The sequence below is a fragment of the Pyrus communis genome, chromosome 10, assembly GCF_963583255.1.
Source record: "Pyrus communis chromosome 10, drPyrComm1.1, whole genome shotgun sequence".
NCBI lineage: Eukaryota > Viridiplantae > Streptophyta > Magnoliopsida > Rosales > Rosaceae > Pyrus > Pyrus communis.
Window position 1 is genome coordinate 6,125,540 of NC_084812.1, and position 23,340 is coordinate 6,148,879.

Sequence of the window (23,340 nt, forward strand, 5' to 3'; positions counted from 1 at the left end):
TATTGAGATGCATTAAGAGCTCATAAACCTACACCCCAGTGTTAGTGCTCCCGTCCGTGGCCAGGGCATAGTCATTCACGTGATGTTCACCTCCTACACCTTACGCTCACCTTGGACTCAAGGTAGGTGCACATGCCTGTCGTACAAACCACTATAAGTGGTTCCGACTCGTAGGTGACCCGCGATTATTCGCATAGTCTTCACGTGATCGTAGCAATTGAGTGTACTTATTTACATCCAGTTCTGTCGTACAGACCATTAGAGGTGGTTCCGACTCGTGTGCAGGGACGTTTGATGAGCTACAGATTAAGTCATACAGGTCACTATTGGTGACTGCTGACTTATGTGTTAACATTGATTAATGAGATATGGTTAAGTCGTATAGGTCACTATAGGTGACTCCGACTTATATGCTAGCAATGATTAATGAGATATGTGATGAGATATGGATAAGTCGTACAGGTCACTATAGGTGACTCCGACTTATATGCTAGCATTGATTGATGAGATATTGATTCAGCCGTACAGGCCACGTGAGGTGACTTCGACTAACATGTTGATGAGATATATATGTTTATTGAGATCTATGGCATGATATTCATGTGGACTTTGTTATGCCGTGTATGGGATTGAGATGTATTCTATTTTCTGGGAAATATACACGTGTTACGGCGATGGGCTACTACCTTTGGTAATTGAATTTGGTTTGAAAAGTTTTGTTTCACTCACTCACATTTTCTATTTTTGCACCCCTCCGGGTTCTAACAGCAGAGTGTCCGTATAGACGAGGATTCTTGGCACTTTTCAGTTCAGGTGTCTTCTTATGATGGTATAATCATTACCTTACCTTACTGTACTTTTCTTATGCTCTGTATCACGTGAGTAATGAGTTCATTCTCACTCACAGCGCACTCTAATATCTAGACACTCGTAGGTTCAAATTTTTTTATATTTTTCCACATCATCACACTTTATGGATTCGTCACCTTTCAGGTGTCGGCCAACACAGCTCGATTTGGAGTCCTAGTGGATATTTTGGGTCGGGATGTGTCAAATTTTCTCTCTAAATAATACAAATCTTAATATAAAAGAGTTACTATCTTTTTTGAATAAATGATATTATCTATACTAAAAGGGAAGTGTGAACTTAGCCTCATAATGTGCTAGCAATAATGAGGTTCAAATTCTTCTCACTTACAAGTGAAGAGAAATATCACTAGACCATAGTACTAAGTGGCAAAAGAATTACTAAATTAAAGACGAATCCTAGACTAAATCTACAAAGATTTACACAATCACACAACATAAAATATTAATTAAAACATGGAGCATTTTGATATAGATGTCTCGTTTTTAAATGTCATAAGTTAAGCATTTTCATTTAGAAAATTTGATTAAACATTTTCTCTACAATTTTGATACTTAATATCATTTCATTTTATTTTGTTAGAAGTCTATTCACGTTATTTCTTTAGGCATTCCTTTTTTTCCTCCTATTTTTATGAATCTCTCAATATGATGATTTCAGTTTTTTTTTATTTTTATTGAAGTATTTATTTTAGTAAATTAAATAGAATGTTAAAAACCTCGTTGTTAGGTACGTTTGTACGTTTATACGTTTGATTATATCGGTACATTTGATTACTTATAAGATAAATTCATTTGGTTTATAATATATTTGAATTTTTGGTACATTTGGTTTCTTGGTTACGTTTGAATTTTTTGTACATTTAATTTCTTGGTACATTTGTCTTTATTATTATTATTATTATTATTATTTTTACTAATAGTGAGGAATTACTTTAATTAATTATTTTTTTAATAGAAAGAGTCATTAAAAATGTAGGAGTTTAAATTACTTAAATTACTTATTTTTTATAGAAAGAGTCATTAAAACGAAGGGGTTTAAAGGATTGGGGAAATTAATCTCCTAGAATGTAGGCAATTAGTTACAAGATGAAGTGCAGATGCCTTTAAATTAATTATATGTAATTTTCAAATAGAGAAATGTTGATGTGGCAATTAGTCAAAGCCTCTTAATCAAATCTTAAAAATCAACCAATGTTTGATCTAAAAAGTATTGAAAATATGTAGGGGATTCTAATTTCTCCTTGAGCACCCTTTTTCCTTTTTTTTTTTTTGGGTTGAACCTTTTTTGGGATAGATTTTTCAGTGTGACCGGTACACGGAGTGGTACACCACGTATCACTAAACAAATTGTGAGATATTTGTGCTAAAAAGTTAATAACTTAAAAAATAAAATTTCCCACCATTCCTATTAAAGCACGTGGTATAACACATGTGTTTCCGTCACAACTAAAAATTTCTTCTTTTTTTGGTGGGCGACTTGGGCACACTTGGAGGTGCCAACTTGTTTAATTGGCTAACAAACTGTTGGTGATATTGAGCAAGGGGCACCATAAGAAACTGTGCCTATAAGATGGGTGACTGATGCCTAGAATTCTGGTGGTGGTAACGATTAAAAATTTATAGTTTAAGTACCATGTTCACTTAATCAAGGCCTGTCTTCTTGCGAATTCGAGTTGCCACTCCACCTAAATTAAAATGATTCTTTTGTTGGTTTCTATCAATGGATTTCCCTTGGTCATCGCAGTTTTTTTTTTTTAATAGAATTATCAACAATTATATTAGTGTAGAGTTTGTATATCAGTGAGGTTGATATTGTTTTTGGTTGGAAAATGGCACTTCTAATGTTATTTCTCCTTTTCAATTATTTGATTTTGATCCTCCTTGGTCTCTTCATACGCAATAGTTTATTTGTTTGGGTCATATTCGGAAAATGACTTTCTATGCATCTCACATATATTTTGAAGGAAATTTTATTGCGGATAATTTTGCTAACATCGGCTTGTCTTCTCCAATTTTAACATGGCACGATTCTCGGCTTGCCTGGATACTGCTTCTCAAATTAATGTGCATCCCGGCATCCAAATGTATCTCACTTTCTTATTTTTTCCTAACTTTGTGGTGTTTTTCGACTTGTGTTGCAAGTTTAGACCTTTAGATTTGGTTTTAGGGTTAGGTTTCATGCCCCCCCCCCCCTTCTTTGTATCATTCTTGTTTTTGTTTCAAGAGGGATAATGTTTATGTCTTCCATTCTTTTTCATGTATTCTTTTTTGTTGTCTCTGTTTTATGAGAAATAAAATTATTGCCCATTGACTAGATGTAACCTTTTATTTTTTCGTTATCAATAAAATTTGTCTTGTACTGTCGAGATTTTCTAAAAAAAATTATTTAAATCATGTAAGCTTGTATTCAGAAAAAGTATCAATAATTTAAGTTTTAACCATATTTTGCTTGATGCAAAGTTCCAATGTTTGTCTTGACGTTGCTTAATTTTTGACCTTTTAGTCTTACTGTTATGCCCATAACAAAATCATATGAAATAGAGGGGAGAAGTGAAAGAACTTTCGTAATTGGACCAAAATGTCAAAACAACACCAAAAACAAGCAGAGGGTCCGTTTCCAGTACATCATTTCCATCACATTCACATCTACAATTTCAGGATTCCACCCCCACCAGAACACAACTTTCTCCACTTTTTGGAACCATGTTTTGAATAAAAAAACGAAATTTTGGAAACATGTAAACCTAAGCATTCGATTTTGGTACAACCTAGAATTCAATTGAATGAATTTTGCTACACAGTGAACCGTATGTTTTTTCGTACGTAATTCGATTTTTTTTCTTCGTTTAAGGCTAATATATATTAGTGTGTTGCAAATACAGTAGGATGTCAATTTCACTCCCTTGATGATCAATGCTAAAACAAAGAAACTGACACCATTACCATTTCCCTCTAGACACAGATGTTCCACTCTTCATGATCACATAACTTCAACACCACCATCGTCATCTCCGTGTCACGAACGGACTACGTTTAATTTTCAAATAGGCCGAAGCGAACAGGAACACCCTCAACCTTGAGCCAAGCGTGCCCCTTCAAGAAAGGCCCTACAGTATACTGCGTTGTCTCTTCCTTGTTAATTTTCTTGTATCCATCCCACTTCACTCTGTTGTCAGTTTTTGCGCCCGGTCCCTTATTGTTATACTCTGCGTAATACAGCGTTTTCAGCGCGAAATCTCCTTCCCACGATGTCCATCCATCCGGGTGAATCAGGTCCTCAATTGTTGACTCCATCACTATGGTTCTCGAAAATTCTTTCCATGGCCTTCCTAGGTAGGTCTTGAATTGGGACTTTACTGGCTCAAGATCTTTGTCGGGCATGATTTGGCAATTTTGCAACACTATTCCTGTGGTTTCCCGTTTGTCAGTCCTTCCCTGGGCTGTGACAGTGTTTTGTTGGTTTTCCAAAGGCTTACGAACGTAGATCAAGCAGTTCTGGAAGATGGCAGCAGCGTCGCCAAAGATGAAATCAACGGTGCCGGAAATGACACAGCTTTTATAGAACTGCCGATGAGTTTGTGCGTACAATGTCTCTTGGTACCCTTCAAACCGGCAGTTCAGAAAAATAGCGCGGTCTGCTTGAACTCTTACTGCCACTGCCTGACGCTTTTCAGGTCCAGCCGTGTTTCTGAATCCCATCGACTTTGCCATAAAACCTTCCCCTATGGCCGCTGCAATATAATCAAACCGAAAAAAAAGAGTAACTTTCACACTAGCTTAAATGGTGAGGTAGGCTTTGTACATTCTCCATGTTCTATTGCTATAAGATACATACATTACTTGTTTCCTAATTCGACTGTGAGGGTGTGAGGTAAAAGAGTCGCACATTGGTCAAAGGAGAAACCTTACAAGGGCTTATAAAAAGTTGGCTATTCTTTATATTGTCAATTGGTTTTATGGTGGAACCTCAACTTTCTTCATAGTATTAGAGCAAGTTACCCCACATGTGAAGCGGCCAAACGTGCTCTACATCACCAATTCGTATTGCCCATGTGTTAGGCTTAAAAATTCGTCACACGTAAGGGGGCGTGTGAAAGTGTGAACTAAAAGAGTCCCACACTGGCGAAGGAAGAAACCTTACAAGAGCTTATAAGAAGTTAGACTACTCCTCATATCGCCAATTGGTTTTATGGTGGAACCTCAACTTTTTTCATCAAGCACATGTATTGTAATACAAAAGGAAAGTGATTTTAGCACGTCCATTTTCTCGCTCTACACACTCATGTTTATGTATGGCACTGCGTTTTCGATTTATGTAAGTCAAAAGAAATGAAGAGGCAAAAATAAACAGGAGTATGTAGGAGCACGTACCGAAAGGTGCAGTTTGGAATGTCCTAACTCCATCGGCAAAGTTCTTATTTCCAGTGATGATGCTCTTCTGTGAACCATCGCCGTACATTGTAACGTTCGGCATCTTCTTTGTCACAGTCACAGTCTCCTCATAGACTCCTTCTTTAACAAAGATGACATACCTGAATTTTCATAAAGGTTAAAAAAAAACTGATAAATAAAGATAATATGATTATGAAAATCATTGTCTTTTGAACATAACACACACCGTCCTTCGTATTTTTGGGGCATTTTTTCCAAGGCTTCACTAATGGTTTTGTAGTTTCCACTGCCATCTTTTGCCACTGTCACGTTGGGGGTGAGCTTCTTGTCGTTTTTCTTCAACATCCTTCGGTCATCGCGATTCATCCAGGTAGGGAATCCGCTCTTGTCCTGCGATAGAAGGCGGCGATTTGATCCTGCAACTGCTCCTGTACCTGGTAGCTGCAATTGGTTAAGGAGTGAAAGCATGGCCAGGGAATTGCTCGTGAATTCCTTAGAGGTCTGCAACATCTTCTCCAAGTCGGACTTCAATTTTCCATCAGGAAACCCGTCGACGCATGTATGCTGGTAGGATATCACCGCACTCAGCCAGCTGTTCAAGACGCCGATGCGAACTTTCCCTGACTCAGTGTTGTTGCCAACCTGAGAAATAGCGTCCCCCAATTCCTCCATGGCGTCCTCGAACAGCCCTTTGCAATCCTCGAACGCTCCCTTTTCTTCCGGGCTGTTGAAAGTGAGCTCCGCGGTTTTGCTGTAGACACTCTTGGCCTCGTCCGAGGTGGCTGAGATAGCAGTCTTGATGAATGCCATGGGTTTCATTTCGCCATTTGACTTTTCAATGATGCCCTCGCACTTGTCCTTGTAATCTGTCGCACTGCACATCTCCTTCAGGATCTTCTTACTATTTGAAGGGGCTTTGTTCTTCGATGGTGCATTTTTCTGTTTTGGAGCCGCCGGTGCAGGTTTCCCTACTTTGCCTTGCTTAACATTTCCTTTCTTGTTATTAAGTTTGTTGACAATGAAATAGGCTCCGACGGCAATCAGAACAAGAAAGAGAATAACAACGACTGCGATGATAATTCTCTTCTTGACCTTACGTGCCTTCTCGGCCTTTCGGCGTTCTGAAATCTGGTCGAAATCCTGAAATGCCATTGCAAGAGGTGGCTATAAGGCAGAGGAGCCTCTGCCTTATTAATTCTGGGCCAAGGCACAGGGGGCGACGCCTATTCAAGCAAAAGACAGGAAAAAGATTGAAACACAATGGCGTTTTAGCTTTAATTGTTTTCACTTTTCGCCTCCTCTTCCTATCTTGTTGTTCTTCAGTTTCAGAATTTCGAATCTCCATTGTTATTTTGGCATTTGACAGAAGAGGTCTGGTCAGGAGAGTTTTCAGGTATTCTATTTTTCAAAAGTTAGTTGGAGAAGACAAGAAAGGGTCATTTCCTTTCCAACCGCATTTACCCCACGAATCCTTCCTGAAATTACCAGTATACCCCTTACTCTCAAACTACATATGAGCATATAGTGTTCAAATTTGTCAACGAATTCATGATTGTGTGCATTCTTTTGTGAGGTTATGATTGAAGTCATAACAAATTCATGACTCCAATTAATGGACTAAGCCAGTCAAGCATTAAATATATGGCTCGATGACACGAGCTTTTGATATACATTTTGACATTTACTTTTGTAGGGTTCACTCCTTAATATAATGTACTTTAACAATTCAATTATTTATATATAGTACATTATTCATAGATCATCCTTACAAACAATTAGACAAATCAATAAGCATTAAGACATTCATTTATAGTGAAGAAAATTGATGAATGCGGTTCTACAAAGAAACATTAAATTAATCCAATGGTCATATGGTTTCAGATTGGGGTTTTTTTTTTTTTTTTTGGTAAAACAGATTTGGGTATTTTTGGTAGACATGATCTTTGAGGTAAGACATAAAAGATAGAAAGTTTGATCGTTAAAATACATTATGAAGTTGACCCACAAAAACTATGTAAAAATGTGTGTTAAAAGCGTGTGTCCTAAAATCTTAACCCTAAGTATATTAATCAATTAGAAAATCACATGAATTTTAAAAAAAAATAGCCTCTCTTTGGTGTCTTCATAGAGTTATAACTAGTAAATATGTATTAGGCCGGTTGGTTAGTGTAGTTTGTCCATTATCTTGCATTTAAGTTCACATTTTTCTCTTTGTAAATTGTAGTAGTATTGTAAAAGAAAAACAGAATTTTGACTGATAAAAAAGGGTTTGATCTTGTGAGGGTTCAAAATGATCAAGGGGCCGTCGAGTTACTATATTTCTAAAACTTTCCAATTTCCATGGAATCATGAGGCAGTAGTCAAAATTGTTAGCGTTTTATTTGGGGTTCATATGGTTTGAATGTTGAAATGCTAAAAGTGTAGAACATCCCATCAGAAAATACCCCCTAACCCCCAAAAAATCAGAAATATTTCACCTCATTCACACAAACTTTCACCTTTAAATACATATTTGAAAATGTACGAAAAATTATTTCAAACATAGATCAGATGCCTTCATCGTAAGGAAATAAAGTGGACTGCAGCCATTCATCACCAGCAGTAAACTCTTGCACACTGAAATTGGATGCATCATAATAGTCCATAACATGATGTCTTGTCCAGTTCACTCTATTATCCGTCCCAGCGCCAGGACCATAATTCTTGTACTCTCCATAGTACAAAGTGTCCAACCCTAGGTCCCCAGACCAATTAGTCCACCCAGTCGGTGTTGAAAATCAATGTCAAAGTTAGGCAAGGAAAGTTAGGCAATGTTAGGTATGGTTGAATAAAAATTATTAGGTGCAATTAATGTGTTTTGTGTGGTAATAAATAATCTTAGTTTAATCATTTGGTTTGCTATAAATACCTAAGTTCTCAAGCATTGTAAATCATCCAAGGAAAAACAAAGCCTAGAGCTAAATAAGAAAAGCTTTGCTAATTAGTTTGTTTTGTGAGCTTTCTTTAAGAGTGTGTTCTATTTTCTTCTTCTTGGGATCATTAGAGTTATCTTGGATACTCTTCTTATTCAACAATTGGTAGTGCAACCGTTAGATTATCCAGTACCATTGTACTGTGATAACCAATCGGCCATTCGCTTGGCGGAAAATCCAGTCTTTCATGCAAGAACTAAACATGTGGAAGTGCACTACCACTTTATCAGAGAAAAGGTTCTACAAGAAGAGATTGAGATGAGACAAGTCAAGACGAATGATCAAGTTGCGGACTTGTTCACAAAAAGTTTAAGTACAGGCAAGCTCGAAAATTTTCGCTGTCTGCTCAGCACAGTGCAAAGAATGAGAGCTGACATTGAGGGGGAGTGTTGAAAATCAATGTCAAAGTTAGGCATGGAAAGTTAGGCAATGTTAGGTATGGTTGAATAAAAATTATTAGGTGCAATTAATGTGTTTTGTGTGGTAATAAATAATCTTAGTTTAATCATTTGGTTTGCTATAAATACCTAAGTTCTCAAGCATTGTAAATCATTCAAAGAAAAACAAAGCCTAGAGCTAAAGAAGAAAAGTTTTGCTAAAAAAAAAAAAAAAAAAATCAATCTCAACTCCGAAGGTCAACAAGAACACGAAGGCCAAATCCCAAATACACCAATGCAGCCATAATTGAAGAAACAACTGCAACAGGTAGATAAATTAAACACCAACAGTTTAACTTGATTCCCAATGAGAAAACTATTTTGGTTAATAGATGGATGCAAGTAATACTGTTGGTGTTTAATTTATCTACCTGTTGCAGTTGTTTCTTCAATTATGGCTGCATTGGCGTATTTGGGATTTGGCCTTCGTGTTCTTGTTGACCTTCGGAGTTGAGATTGATTTTTTTTTTTTTTTTTTTAGCAAAGCTTTTCTTCTTTAGCTCTAGGCTTTGTTTTTCTTTGAATGATTTACAATGCTTGAGAACTTAGGTATTTATAGCAAACCAAATGATTAAACTAAGATTATTTATTACCACACAAAACACATTAATTGCACCTAATAATTTTTATTCAACCATACCTAACATTGCCTAACTTTGTCATCAAGGAGGAGGGAGTTCTCGGCCAGGGGGAGCTCCGAAGTATCACGGCAACCGTGGTCAGTCCCAGAATAATAAAAGATTTGAGGGCAAATGTTACAATTGTGGAAAGAATGGCCACATGGCGAAGGATTGCTGGTTCAAAAAGCCTGCAGAAAGTAACGTCGCCAACTCAGAGAAGAAAATTGAAGATGATTGGGATGTCGTTGCGTCTCTAGCTGTGGAGGAAGAATGGGACGCAGAAGCATCAGCTTGTTGGTGCTCAGAAAATGAGGCGTCACTTGACCCAAAAGAGTTTGAAGATACGTTGCAAGGGAAACTGGGAGACCAAGCTGCCCAAATCCAATCAAGTCCAGATGAGCCTGAAGATTTGATTGTTGGAGACGATGTCGAGCAAGAAGTATCTAAGAGTCCTTGGCAAACATGTGTGTACCAACAACCACAAGAAGTTAGACCTAGTAGAGTAGAAGTATCAACTCCACAATCACAACTAAGAAGGTCAACAAGAGTACGAAAGCCAAGTCCTAAATATGCTAATGCTGCCATAACTGATGGAGCACCAAAAGAACCTGAGGTGTTTGAAGAAGCATCATAGAGTTTTGAATGGATAAGAGCTATGGAAGAAGAAATCACTGCGCTTAAGCAGAATCAGACTTGGGATTTGGTGCCAAAGCCAAGGGATGTGAAACCCATATCCTGCAAATGGGTGTACAAGATAAAGCGTCGTCCTGATGGTTCAGTTGAAAGGTACAAGGCTCGGTTGGTGGCTCTAGGCTTCTCTCAGCAATATGGACTAGACTATGATGAAACGTTTAGTCCAGTGGCGAAGCTTACAACAGTACGAGTCTTACTTGCACTTGCAGCCAACAAAGACTGGAATCTGTGGCAGATGGATGTAAAGAATGCTTTTCTTCATGGAGAGCTGGATCGGGAGATCTACATGATCCAACCAATGGGATTTCAGAACCAAGATCATCCTGAATATGTGTGTAAACTGCGGAAAGCACTTTACGGATTGAAACAAGCACCCAAGGCGTGGTATGGTAAGATTGCTGAATTTCTAACACAAAGTGGTTATTCAGTAACACCTGCAGATTCCAGCTTGTTTGTCAAAGCCAATGAAAAAAAGCTAGCTATTGTGCTAGTGTATGTGGATGACTTAATCATAACTGGTGATGATGAGGCAGAAATTCTTCGGACGAAGGAAAATTTATCAGTCCGTTTCCAGATGAAGGAACTTGGCCAACTCAAGCACTTCCTTGGTCTAGAGGTTGATCGCACACAAGAAAGAATATTTCTCTGTCAACAGAAGTATTCCAAAGATTTATTGAAGAGGTTCGGAATGCTCGAATGCAAGCTGATCTCTACGCCGATGGAGCCAAATGTCAAAATAAGTGCACATGAAGGAAAAGATTTGGAAGATGCGACGATGTATCGACAATTGGTAGGTAGTCTGATCTACTTAACCTTGACTCGACCTGACATTTCTTATGCAGTTGGTGTGATGAGTCGGTACATGCAAAATCCAAAGAAGCCTCACTTGGAAGCAGTTCGACGAATACTGAGATATGTGAAGAGTACAATTGACTATGGTCTTTTGTACAAGAAAGGTGAAGACTGCAAGTTAGTTGGTTACTGTGATGCTGACTATGCAGGAGATCATGACACCAGGAGATCAACAACTGGGTATGTGTTTAAGCTTGGTTCTGGAACCATCTCTTGGTGTAGCAAGAGACAGCCGACGGTATCATTGTCAACCACAGAAGCAGAGTATAGAGCAGCAGCAATGGCAGCTCAAGAGAATGCATGGCTGGTACAGCTGATGAGTGATCTACATCAACCAGTAGATTATCCAGTACCATTGTACTGTGATAACCAATCGGCCATTCGCTTGGCAGAAAATCCAGTCTTTCATGCAAGAACTAAACATGTGGAAGTGCACTACCACTTTATCAGAGAAAAGGTTCTACAAGAAGAGATTGAGATGAGACAAGTCAAGACGAATAATCAAGTTGCGGACTTGTTCACAAAAAGTTTAAGTACAGGCAAGCTCGAAAATTTTCGCTGTCTGCTCAGCACAGTGCAAAGAATGAGAGCTGACATTGAGGGGGAGTGTTGAAAATCAATGTCAAAGTTAGGCAAGGAAAGTTAGGCAATGTTAGGTATGGTTGAATAAAAATTATTAGGTGCAATTAATGTGTTTTGTGTGGTAATAAATAATCTTAGTTTAATCATTTGGTTTGCTATAAATACCTAAGTTCTCAAGCATTGTAAATCATCCAAGGAAAAACAAAGCCTAGAGCTAAATAAGAAAAGCTTTGCTAATTAGTTTGTTTTGTGAGCTTTCTTTAAGAGTGTGTTCTATTTTCTTCTTCTTGGGATCATTAGAGTTATCTTGGATACTCTTCTTATTCAACAATTGGTATCAGAGCCAAGTCGGTCAGGGATCGTTCTTGGTAGAGCATTGGTTGTAAAGTCTCTTGAAATTCCGAGTATGCTCTGTGGTTGCAGTTTTGACTGATCTTCCACATCAGAAAAGGTTTCTTGAGATTATTGCTGGGGTTATCACAAACCTTGAGAGGGAGCTTCTTTGTGTCAAGAGTAGTGTATTACTCTGCACGGTAGTCACTCAAGCTTGTTCGGTGTAGTCAAAGTCTTGCCAATACGATGGGTGATCTTCAAGTTGTTGGAGGAATCAAGAAGCTCAACAACCAAAACTATAACACGTGGGCAACGTGTATAGAGTCTTACCTTCAAGGCCAAGACTTGTGGGAGGTTGTCGGTGGTAGTGAAGTTACACAACCGGCAGCGGAAGATGCTAACGGCGTCTTGCGGAAGTGGAAAATTAAAGCAGGCAAAGCGATGTTTGCTTTAAAGACCACAATTGAAGAAGAAATGTTGGAGCACATTCGGGATGCCAAAACGCCAAAGGAAGCATGAGACATTTTTGTTACACTCTTTTCGAAGAGGAACGATACAAAATTGCAACTTCTCGAGAATGAGCTGCTATCGATGGTACAACGCGACATGACGATTGCCCAGTACTTTCACAAGGTGAAGTCGATATGCCGCGAAATTTCAGAATTAGATCCAACAGCTCCTATTGGGGAAACCAGGATGAAGAGAATAATTATCCATGGTTTGAGACCCGAATATCGAGGGTTCATTGCCGCTATACAAGGATGGCCGACACAACCATCGCTTGTTGAGTTTGAAAATTTGCTTGCAAGTCAAGAAGCTATGGCTAAGCAAATGGGAGGAGTCTCACTGAAGAGTGAAGAGGAAGCGCTCTACACCAACAAAAGTAAAGGCAGCTTTAAGCAGCGTGCTGGTGGTGGATCTAAAAGAAATGGTGACAAGGAAAAAGGTCATCAAGGAGGAGGGAGTTCTCGGCCAGGGGGAGCTCCGAAGTATCACGGCAACCGTGGTCAGTCCCAGAATAATAAAAGATTTGAGGGCAAATGTTACAATTGTGGAAAGAATGGCCACATGGCGAAGGATTGCTGGTTCAAAAGGCCTGCAGAAAGTAACGTCGCCAACTCAGAGAAGAAAATTGAAGATGATTGGGATGTCGTTGCGTCTCTAGCTGTGGAGGAAGAATGGGACGCAGAAGCATCAGCTTGTTGGTGCTCAGAAAATGAGGCGTCACTTGACCCAAAAGAGTTTGAAGATACGTTGCAAGGGAAACTGGGAGACCAAGCTGCCCAAATCCAATCAAGTCCAGATGAGCCTGAAGATTTGATTGTTGGAGACGATGTCGAGCAAGAAGTATCTAAGAGTCCTTGGCAAACATGTGTGTACCAACAACCACAAGAAGTTAGACCTAGTAGAGTAGAAGTATCAACTCCACAATCACAACTAAGAAGGTCAACAAGAGTACGAAAGCCAAGTCCTAAATATGCTAATGCTGCCATAACTGATGGAGCACCAAAAGAACCTGAGGTGTTTGAAGAAGCATCATAGAGTTTTGAATGGATAAGAGCTATGGAAGAAGAAATCACTGCGCTTAAGCAGAATCAGACTTGGGATTTGGTGCCAAAGCCAAGGGATGTGAAACCCATATCCTGCAAATGGGTGTACAAGATAAAGCGTCGTCCTGATGGTTCAGTTGAAAGGTACAAGGCTCGGTTGGTGGCTCTAGGCTTCTCTCAGCAATATGGACTAGACTATGATGAAACGTTTAGTCCAGTGGCGAAGCTTACAACAGTACGAGTCTTACTTGCACTTGCAGCCAACAAAGACTGGAATCTGTGGCAGATGGATGTAAAGAATGCTTTTCTTCATGGAGAGCTGGATCGGGAGATCTACATGATCCAACCAATGGGATTTCAGAACCAAGATCATCCTGAATATGTGTGTAAACTGCGGAAAGCACTTTACGGATTGAAACAAGCACCCAAGGCGTGGTATGGTAAGATTGCTGAATTTCTAACACAAAGTGGTTATTCAGTAACACCTGCAGATTCCAGCTTGTTTGTCAAAGCCAATGAAAAAAAGCTAGCTATTGTGCTAGTGTATGTGGATGACTTAATCATAACTGGTGATGATGAGGCAGAAATTCTTCGGACGAAGGAAAATTTATCAGTCCGTTTCCAGATGAAGGAACTTGGCCAACTCAAGCACTTCCTTGGTCTAGAGGTTGATCGCACACAAGAAAGAATATTTCTCTGTCAACAGAAGTATTCCAAAGATTTATTGAAGAGGTTCGGAATGCTCGAATGCAAGCTGATCTCTACGCCGATGGAGCCAAATGTCAAAATAAGTGCACATGAAGGAAAAGATTTGGAAGATGCGACGATGTATCGACAATTGGTAGGTAGTCTGATCTACTTAACCTTGACTCGACCTGACATTTCTTATGCAGTTGGTGTGATGAGTCGGTACATGCAAAATCCAAAGAAGCCTCACTTGGAAGCAGTTCGACGAATACTGAGATATGTGAAGAGTACAATTGACTATGGTCTTTTGTACAAGAAAGGTGAAGACTGCAAGTTAGTTGGTTACTGTGATGCTGACTATGCAGGAGATCATGACACCAGGAGATCAACAACTGGGTATGTGTTTAAGCTTGGTTCTGGAACCATCTCTTGGTGTAGCAAGAGACAGCCGACGGTATCATTGTCAACCACAGAAGCAGAGTATAGAGCAGCAGCAATGGCAGCTCAAGAGAATGCATGGCTGGTACAGCTGATGAGTGATCTACATCAACCAGTAGATTATCCAGTACCATTGTACTGTGATAACCAATCGGCCATTCGCTTGGCAGAAAATCCAGTCTTTCATGCAAGAACTAAACATGTGGAAGTGCACTACCACTTTATCAGAGAAAAGGTTCTACAAGAAGAGATTGAGATGAGACAAGTCAAGACGAATAATCAAGTTGCGGACTTGTTCACAAAAAGTTTAAGTACAGGCAAGCTCGAAAATTTTCGCTGTCTGCTCAGCACAGTGCAAAGAATGAGAGCTGACATTGAGGGGGAGTGTTGAAAATCAATGTCAAAGTTAGGCAAGGAAAGTTAGGCAATGTTAGGTATGGTTGAATAAAAATTATTAGGTGCAATTAATGTGTTTTGTGTGGTAATAAATAATCTTAGTTTAATCATTTGGTTTGCTATAAATACCTAAGTTCTCAAGCATTGTAAATCATCCAAGGAAAAACAAAGCCTAGAGCTAAATAAGAAAAGCTTTGCTAATTAGTTTGTTTTGTGAGCTTTCTTTAAGAGTGTGTTCTATTTTCTTCTTCTTGGGATCATTAGAGTTATCTTGGATACTCTTCTTATTCAACAGTCGGGTCAATAAAATCGTTAATGTAGGACTTCAGGACAACAGTCGTAGAGTAAATCATCCACGGCCGGCCTAAGTAGCTTTTGACAATGCTGGAATTAGAGTGCAACTCATCACTGGCTACAATGGAGCAGTTCTGCATGGAGATTCCTGTGTTCTGATCTAGTGTGTCCCTGGACTGCTCGGTGATGACTGTGATTTGTCCCGGCATTGGCATTTTGGACACGATGGTGCATGCTTGAAATACAACTGCGGCGTTACCACATATGTAGTCTATGGTTCCGAATATATCACACTCTCCGTAGAATTGTCTGACAGTGCACGTATAATGTGTCTTTGGTAGCCATCGATGGCGCATTTGTAAATTGCAGCCAGGCCTGCATTAATTCTCAGAGTAACTGCTTGGTGCTTTTCTGGCCCTGCCGTGTTCTTAATTGTTATGTCTCTTGCTTGAAAGCCCTCTCCGGACACAGCTGAAAAAAATTGAGTGTTCGGTTAAAACAAACAGGGAATGAAAGGGGTACCAAATGTAAACTTGATTTTTCAAAATCTGCAACAATAATTGAAGACAGTTGAGGTTCTACCATAAAATCAATTGGCAATATGGAGAGTAGCCAACTTATAAGCCCATGCAAAGTCTCCAGCTCCTCCCATCAATGTGGGATACATTCTCAAGAATCTTAACACGCCCCCTCTCATGTGTGGAGAATTTTCAATCCTAAAACTTAGACAACACAACGAGGGGGCGTGGAGCATGTGTGGCGTAAGACAACCTGCTCTGATACTATGATAAAATTCAAAGAAGCTTGAAGAAGTAAACTTGAGAGAGAGAAACTGATTTTTATATTTCTTCACTACTAAGAAGTAATATTGTAGAGCAGAGTATTTATACTCAGGGACATGTACATCTAGTTGCACTTAAGGATGGCAACGGTTCGGTTTGGGGACGGAAATGCTATATCCATCCCCATAACCATGAAAATTAACCATATCCATAACCGCAAATTAACCATTGGGGATTATCCATAACAAAATCCACCGGGTAACGGATTTTCAATCGGTTATCGGTCATATTCATCTTCGTCAAAAAACAAAAAAAAAATTATATTCATCTAATTGACGCATTATAAATTTGAGTAGATACTAATTCCGTCATTAAATAGCAACATCCAATTACAAAAAACATAACAATATATTTGAAGTTGTTTATGATAACATGCACCAATTTCTTGACAGTGAGACTCTTGAAGAGAGATGAATTTGATAAAGTTGTAACATGTGATAATTGATATATAAAATGATTCAATTAATTTGGTTGAGTATAACAATAAGAGTATTGAATTGATGAGGTTGTTGGTATGCCCCATGCATGATGTTTGGTGCATAATAAAGATAGTATAGGGTTTGATGCATGCATAATGAATTAATATAGGGAGGGTTCGGTAAATTGAATAAAATTATATTATATATCAAATATATATATATATATAATATTCGGGTCGGATTTGGGGACGGATATGGATTAGGGACCCCTATAACCATATCCAAAACCATAACCAAATAAAGTTCACAATTTTTCCCCATATCCATACTATACCCAAATTTTCATATCCAATTCCAATCTATTCGGACGGTTATCCACGGTTACCGGGTTTAACTACTAGAATTGTCATCCCTAGTTGCACTAATCTCATTAGCTAGAAACACATGGCACTAATGACAACTATACACAAGTTAATAAAACAGTACAACATTCCTAGCACCACACTCTCCATTCTATCAATTATCCCCTATGGTTAAGCATGTTATTGATCTCAGTCTAAATTAAATTTTTATCATAATCTTGTTTAACTTTTGTCATGTGTAGCAGGGGTGAAAAAGTAATTTAAAAACATTGAAGCTTGTTCAATCTTTAAATCAGGCTTAAAATGACTTTAACATGAAAATTAATCACACGCGAACAAAATTAATTACCTACGGTTGCAGACCTGAATGGAGTCCATCCATCATAATAACTGCGTTTACCAGTGATGAAAGTGATGTCACTTCCATCTCCAAAAAGAACAAGGTTGGTCTTGTAGCTCGGAATCTCCACATTTTCTTCATAAATCCCTTCTTTGACATATAATCGTCCTATCATAACTATTATTTGGAGAAAAAATAATAGCATCACTAATTGTGGTGAAGTTCCCCGATCCATCCGCAGCAACCGTTAGGACTTCACCAGGGTCATATTCATTGCCGGAGCTCTCCAATATCCGGCAGTCTCTCCTCGATAACCACCTTGGAAAGCAAGGGTGGAGCCAAGTACAAGGCTCCCCTAGGCTATAACATAGGAAGAGTTTGGTTCTTCAAGCTTAAAAATATTAATTTTTAGGTTAGTTTATGATTTTTAATTGTCATATTTCACATAAGAAATGAAATTTTTTACTAGTAAGCCTATTTTTAAGAATAATAAGAGGTAATAGATGTTAAATAAACTCATCACTTTAACCAATATTATATTTAATAATAATAAATTAAAACTTCCATATCACAAATGGTTCCTTATTTTATTCACTTGAAAGCTTTGAAGGCTAGAAACATAGAAAACATAGCATAAAATTCTTGCTTCAAATTACTACATTCAAGTTTTTACTATTATATAACTTTATGTAGGCAACATAGGATTAAAAACTTGATTTCGTAATAATAATTTTAGCTTAGCCCACCCACCGAATAATTTCTAACTACGCCATGGTTGGAAAGCTCATGAGACGGCGGTTTGTGCGCCCTTTATTCGCCCCTTGCTTTGTGATAACTGAGAGAGAATTGCTTACATATTTGTATGTACTAGTCAAGGAGTTGACTAGGGTTGACTTCATAGGGCCAGAAGCAGAAGCCAATCCTTCCATGCAAGTGTTCTTGTTTGTGAGAGCAGCGCTGAGGTAAGCCCTAGCATCGTTGAGTTTCTTGGCGTTTTGTGCCTGGACTCGAGACACGGATCTTTGTAAGGAAGAGAGAGTGATTTGGTGGAGCTCCTTGCAGTCCTGGACAGCTCCCTTTTGCTTCTCGACGATCTTCGAGTACTGTTCGGCCTTGTAGAAGAGATCGGTGAGCTTTCCAGCTTCGGAGATGGCAACGTTGAGGGATTGGAGGTAGTAGGAGAGGATGTTGGGAGTGATGTTTATGGAGACTCTGAGTTTTAGTGAGTCGAAGCAGATGTCCGGGTAGGGTGTGGACTTGCAGAATGATCTTATGGACGACAAATGGGGATTAAAAGTAGTCTTGTTCGAAGAAGAAGACGAAGAAGAAGACGAAGAAGAAGAGGAAGAAATGTGGAGAAGTAAGATTATGCAGAGGAGCTCCAGCAGTTTCGCAGTGGAGGAAGCCATGAAAGGACTCAGGGGAGGAGTTGGGAGAAAAGAAAATTGATATAAACATGCAAGAGTCAGAGTATATAAGAGCGTAAAAGTGCACAACTTATCGGTTTCTATAAAATTCAAAATTTGCTAATTGCTTTAAATCTGTTAATTTCTTGTGCAAATTTGATTTGGATTTGTCAGACTAATCAATTCATTTTTATTTTTTTCATCTCTTCAATTTTTTTTTCAACTTAATATTCTCTGATTGTTGAATGTTAACGCACAATGAAGATTTGTAATAAAATTTATTGCACATGTGGCATAATCTTATTGGGTGTTGGTCCCATATATGTTTTAAGAAGTGATCTATAAGTTTTAGGAAGAAAAAAGAGTCTACAAGTTAAAGTGAAATGAAATTTGAGTTTCAAGGATTAAAGTGGTGACTTTTGAGTTATAGGGATAAAGTAAGATCAAAATGGAGTTACATAAGTCGTAACTAAAAATATATAAGACTATAAATAATGTATTTTGAGCTTACAAACTTAATAATAGAAACAATTCAATTTTTAATCACTATTTGAAGATCACTTCTATAAATTCATTTGAATTGAAAATAGTTTAATCATTCAAATGTATAAAAAAAAAATGAATTGTTCATCATGTTACTTGATATCTATATTGTTGATTTTGTTTTACACATGTCAACTACTAAATGATCTCTAATTCAAAAATTTTATAGGAGTACGTAGTCTTTAAGGAAGACAAAGAAATTAAACAGTTTCAATTATAAAATTTGTACAATGAAAATACAGTATTTGCATGGAGGAATGAGCTCATCCCTTAAAGGAGGGGATATTGGAGTATAATGACAATGCTAATAGAATAATACATGCATTCCCCCTTGGGTGGGGTGAGCTTCTTCCTCCACTTGTAAATAATGTATTTTACTATAGAAATTTTATACTAGGAAATGCTCAATTTCTTAATCATTATTTGAAGATCATCCCGACAATAAAATCATTCAAATTAGAAATTGTTTAGTAATCCAAATATATCAGACATATTAACAGTGTAGGTACCAAATAGGCAAATACCATATTAATGATGAATCATTCATTTATTCGAAACATTTGGATGACTAAATAATCTTCAATTTGAATAATTTTTTTATAAGGATGATCTTCAAGTTAAGATTAAAAAATTCGAACGGTTTCAACCATAAATTTTTACGGTGATGATACGTTATTTGTAAATGTGGAAATGAGTTTATCCCCTCAAAAGAAGAATACAAGTATCATCCATGCTAATATATACAGGTACCATATTGTATTTCCGACCTCCATGCGGGGAAATCTTAATTCTCGGCTCTTTAACTTTTTTTTTTTTGCGCTTAATTCATTTCTTTCACAGGAAATATACTTTATGTTAGGTTTACTATATTATTGAAAGAGCAATAATTGACTACACAAAGATGAGTAGAAGATCTAACTCAAAATTCCTTGTGTTTGATTCACAGAATTTTGTACTTATAACCGGATCATTCATAATATAAATAACTTTATAAAGATCATCTCTGCTAAAAATGAATTAAAACTGAGGTCATTAAGTCGATCAACTGTATCAAATGGATAGACGGTTCATAATACTTTTACCATTTCCGTCCATATGTTCTTATATAATTCGATGATTAAACAACTTTAATTTTAATTGAATTTTTGCATACATGATCTTTATAGAGTGATTTATACTATAAACAGTTTTTATCATAAACACGAATACCTATAAATTAGAAACAAAGAATTTTGAGTAGGAACTTCTACTCATCATTTAAGTAACCAAGTATTATTCTTATTGAAAAGTTTCAAAATAGAACAGGGAAAGTGGACTGTATTATGAAAATCTTAACAATATTTTCTCTACGTATACTTATTGATTTTTTTTAATTAGCTTTACTACGTACCTTTGTTTTTGTTGGAGTTTCATGTTATGTGGTTTCAGAAAGGGTCGGGATAAGGAAGGTCCTCACTCTTCATGTTATGTGGTTTCTGTTGGAAGAGCACGTTTGAACAAATATGGACATGGGCCACAGGATACCTTGGCCTAGTGGGTGGACTATGGAGTCAGTCGGTCATCTTTTGGGAGTCTGTGAGTAGACTGCTGTTTAAGCTTTCACTGAAAATTAGAGAAAAATGCTATTTTACTTATCTGTTTTTATTTCTTATACATTTTGTTAATTTTTTATCGTTGATTTTTTTCAATTTAATTAATCCGACAATTAAAATTTAAAAAAATGTATGAGAAGTAAAAATAAATGTATGAATAATACTATTCAAATTTGATCGATGACAGCTCTAGCAACATTCTTGACTTAATTACAAATTTTAGAAAAAGTTTTAGGGGCCCATTACATGTTTAAATATATAGACTTTAGTCCAAGACGTCTCTTTTTATTATTAATATTGCCAATATAATTTGTCATTCATTGATAGTGATATTGACGCATCATCAAAAATATATTGACGTTACTCTCTTTACATAAAATAAAACTTCCGTGAATGAAGATTTTCTCCCAACCAAAACACACTCAATATACACACCTTATTGTAATTTTTGCACTTGACCTTTGTGTGCATTATTTATCTGTCCTATTATCTCCCAATATCTCACATGCACAGATTCTTCCTGTATCAACGTTTTTAGCCTTTCTTTGTCTGCATAGACCTCTGTCTTGTAAATTATTTATCCCACTTGCCTGACTTATGAGCATTGCCAATAATTACAATTGCTAATTAATTGGTACAAAAAAAAATTAAAAATGAAGGGAGAATTTTCAAGCTATTCCATTCAATTAAGAAACTAGGGTTCCGGTGTTTCAAGTCGATCACAAGCTATTATGTAAACATTTAAAATATATAATAATGTGCAATAAAATTAGATTACCATTGATGTGGTAATTGAAGTGTAGGTAAGTCTCCCCATAACAAACTTTATACCCATGACTTTTTTTCTTGTTCTGTTTTTCCATTCCTTGTTTTGTACAATGCCCAAGCTGGTTCCTAAAACCTATTTCAGTATTTTAATTGTATGCTAGAAAACTGAATGCGTAGGTTCGAACCTATTTGGATCATTCCGAGTTCTAACTTAAAAGAAAGAATTCAGGAAGAAAGAGTTCACTTTGATTGTTAAGAGTAGATAACTGGTTCATTTATGGTGCTTAAATTACTTTTTACTGCTCTAAATTTTGTTAACAAAAACAAAATTGATTGAAGAAGATATAATTAGATACAAGATTGAAATTACACATCAACTGCTTGAATCCTCAAGCCCCAAATCCTGCAGTTATTTGACATCAGTAGTGCGCAACCACAGGTTGCCTTCAATAAATTGAGCCACAGTATAGTTTTGGCCTGAGTGGACTCATTAAATACTCGGCAGCCCGGGCACGTACTCCTCCATAAGACAATGTGCTCAAAGCAAAATCCGCATTCCACTAAAGCCACCCCTCAGGCATCATGGCATTTCTCAAGAAAGACTGCATTATTACAATTCTTGAATACAGGCTATATAGCTTCCAAGTCCTACCAAGGTAAGTAAAAGTTGAGTTAACAAAGGGTAACATGTCTGCATCTGCAGTAATGTTTCAGAAATGGATTGAGATTCCGGTCGGCTCATTCGGGTCCTTCCGGCCTTGGGCTGTGACGCTGTTCTTCTGATTCCGTCGGCCTTTTTTGGCTAGGATCTGGCAGTTTTGGAACAAAACACTTGCATCACCAAAAATGAAGTCAACTGTACTACTTATTTTGCAATCTCTGTGGAACTGGCGCATCGTGTGTGCGTAGAGTGTGTCTTGGTACCCTCTTATTTGGCATCTGTTGAACACTGATAGTTCGGAATCCGATCTTGGGGCTACTGCCTGGTGCTTCTGTGGCCCTGCCGTGTTTTCGAATGTTATGTCTCTGGCTATGAAACCCTGACACTCACAGCTGAATTCATAGTTCAATGAAAACAGGATCAGTTTTCGTAATATAAAATATGAATGATGGAATACGATTTCCTAGTAGTGTAGAGAATATAACAAAAAGATTACATCACGACAATGGTCCTAAACTTATACACTCATGTTTCACTTTAGTCATTCAATTCAGTTTTTAAATTCTACGTCAAATATTTGAGGTAAGACATAAAAAATAGACAATTGAATCACTGAAATACATTATGAAGCGAATCCTTAAAAAATGTATGTGAAAATGTGTGTTCAAAACGTGTGTACTGAAATCTTAACCCTATATATGTGTTTGGCTATTTTCAACATTCTTCAACTAATTAAAGAACAAATAACATCTTGACTTGATTAGAAGCCCTTATGATGTTTTCTTGCAACACCGACTGTTATAATTTAGTGTTAATCGACATATCAACTATTAGGGGTGGGTTCGGTACAGTTACCATACCGAACTTTTGGTTTGACAAAATCTATTACCATTGCAGTACTAAACTTTCAATATACCGAAGTTTGGTTGGCATGGTATGTTAATGGTAATTGCCACTTTGCTTTTGGACAAAATCTGTTTTTGTTTTTTTAACCCAATTCAAGGACAAAACTTTTTTTTTTTTTTTGGTACCTTTATCTCATATATTGTAGCCTAAATTCATCTATTATTCATCATTCACAATTCACACACACACAATAATTCAAATGATGCATCAAGATTCATGATGAAAATTAAGTTTACAATTCAAATAGAACTTACGAACCAAAACAAATAGAAGTTAACAATCCCAATAGAAGTTAAAGTTTCAAACCAAATAAAAATTGGAACTAAACTTCAAAAAGTAAAATTCATTGATCAATTCTTCAAGCTTGAGATGTCGAAGCTTTTGG

The 23,340-nt window shown here is 37.3% G+C and overlaps 1 protein-coding gene and 2 pseudogenes across 1 annotated transcript; all 3 read right to left on the reverse strand.

Moving 5' to 3' along the window:
• Positions 1–3,450: 3,450 nt before the first annotated feature.
• LOC137748773 (probable pectinesterase/pectinesterase inhibitor 13) lies at positions 3,451–6,561 on the reverse strand. Its single transcript, XM_068488955.1, has 3 exons — positions 5,489–6,561; positions 5,242–5,402; positions 3,451–4,601 (listed from the first exon to the last, which is right to left on the reverse strand). The coding sequence occupies exons 1-3, from the start codon at positions 6,412–6,414 to the stop codon at positions 3,904–3,906; spliced, it is 1,785 nt and encodes a 594-aa protein (XP_068345056.1). The 5' UTR covers positions 6,415–6,561; the 3' UTR covers positions 3,451–3,903.
• Positions 6,562–7,808: 1,247 nt separating this feature from the next.
• Positions 7,809–18,488, reverse strand: LOC137746519 (probable pectinesterase/pectinesterase inhibitor 12; annotated as a pseudogene).
• A 3,309-nt stretch (positions 18,489–21,797) lies between these two features.
• On the reverse strand, positions 21,798–22,941 carry LOC137747744 (pectinesterase/pectinesterase inhibitor PPE8B-like; annotated as a pseudogene).
• Positions 22,942–23,340: the final 399 nt, after the last annotated feature.

What these genes read in the sequence shown, in the direction of transcription:
- LOC137748773 (XM_068488955.1), bottom strand. Translation starts at nt 6,414, where the DNA reads ATGGCATTTCAGGATTTCGACCAGATTTCAGAACGCCGAAAGGCCGAG. An exon ending in CCCCAAAAATACGAAGGACG is followed by an intron (nt 5,403 to 5,488) that starts GTGTGTGTTATG and finishes ATGAAAATTCAG; the next exon opens with GTATGTCATCTTTGTTAAAG. An exon ending in ATTCCAAACTGCACCTTTCG is followed by an intron (nt 4,602 to 5,241) that starts GTACGTGCTCCT and finishes ATTATATTGCAG; the next exon opens with CGGCCATAGGGGAAGGTTTT.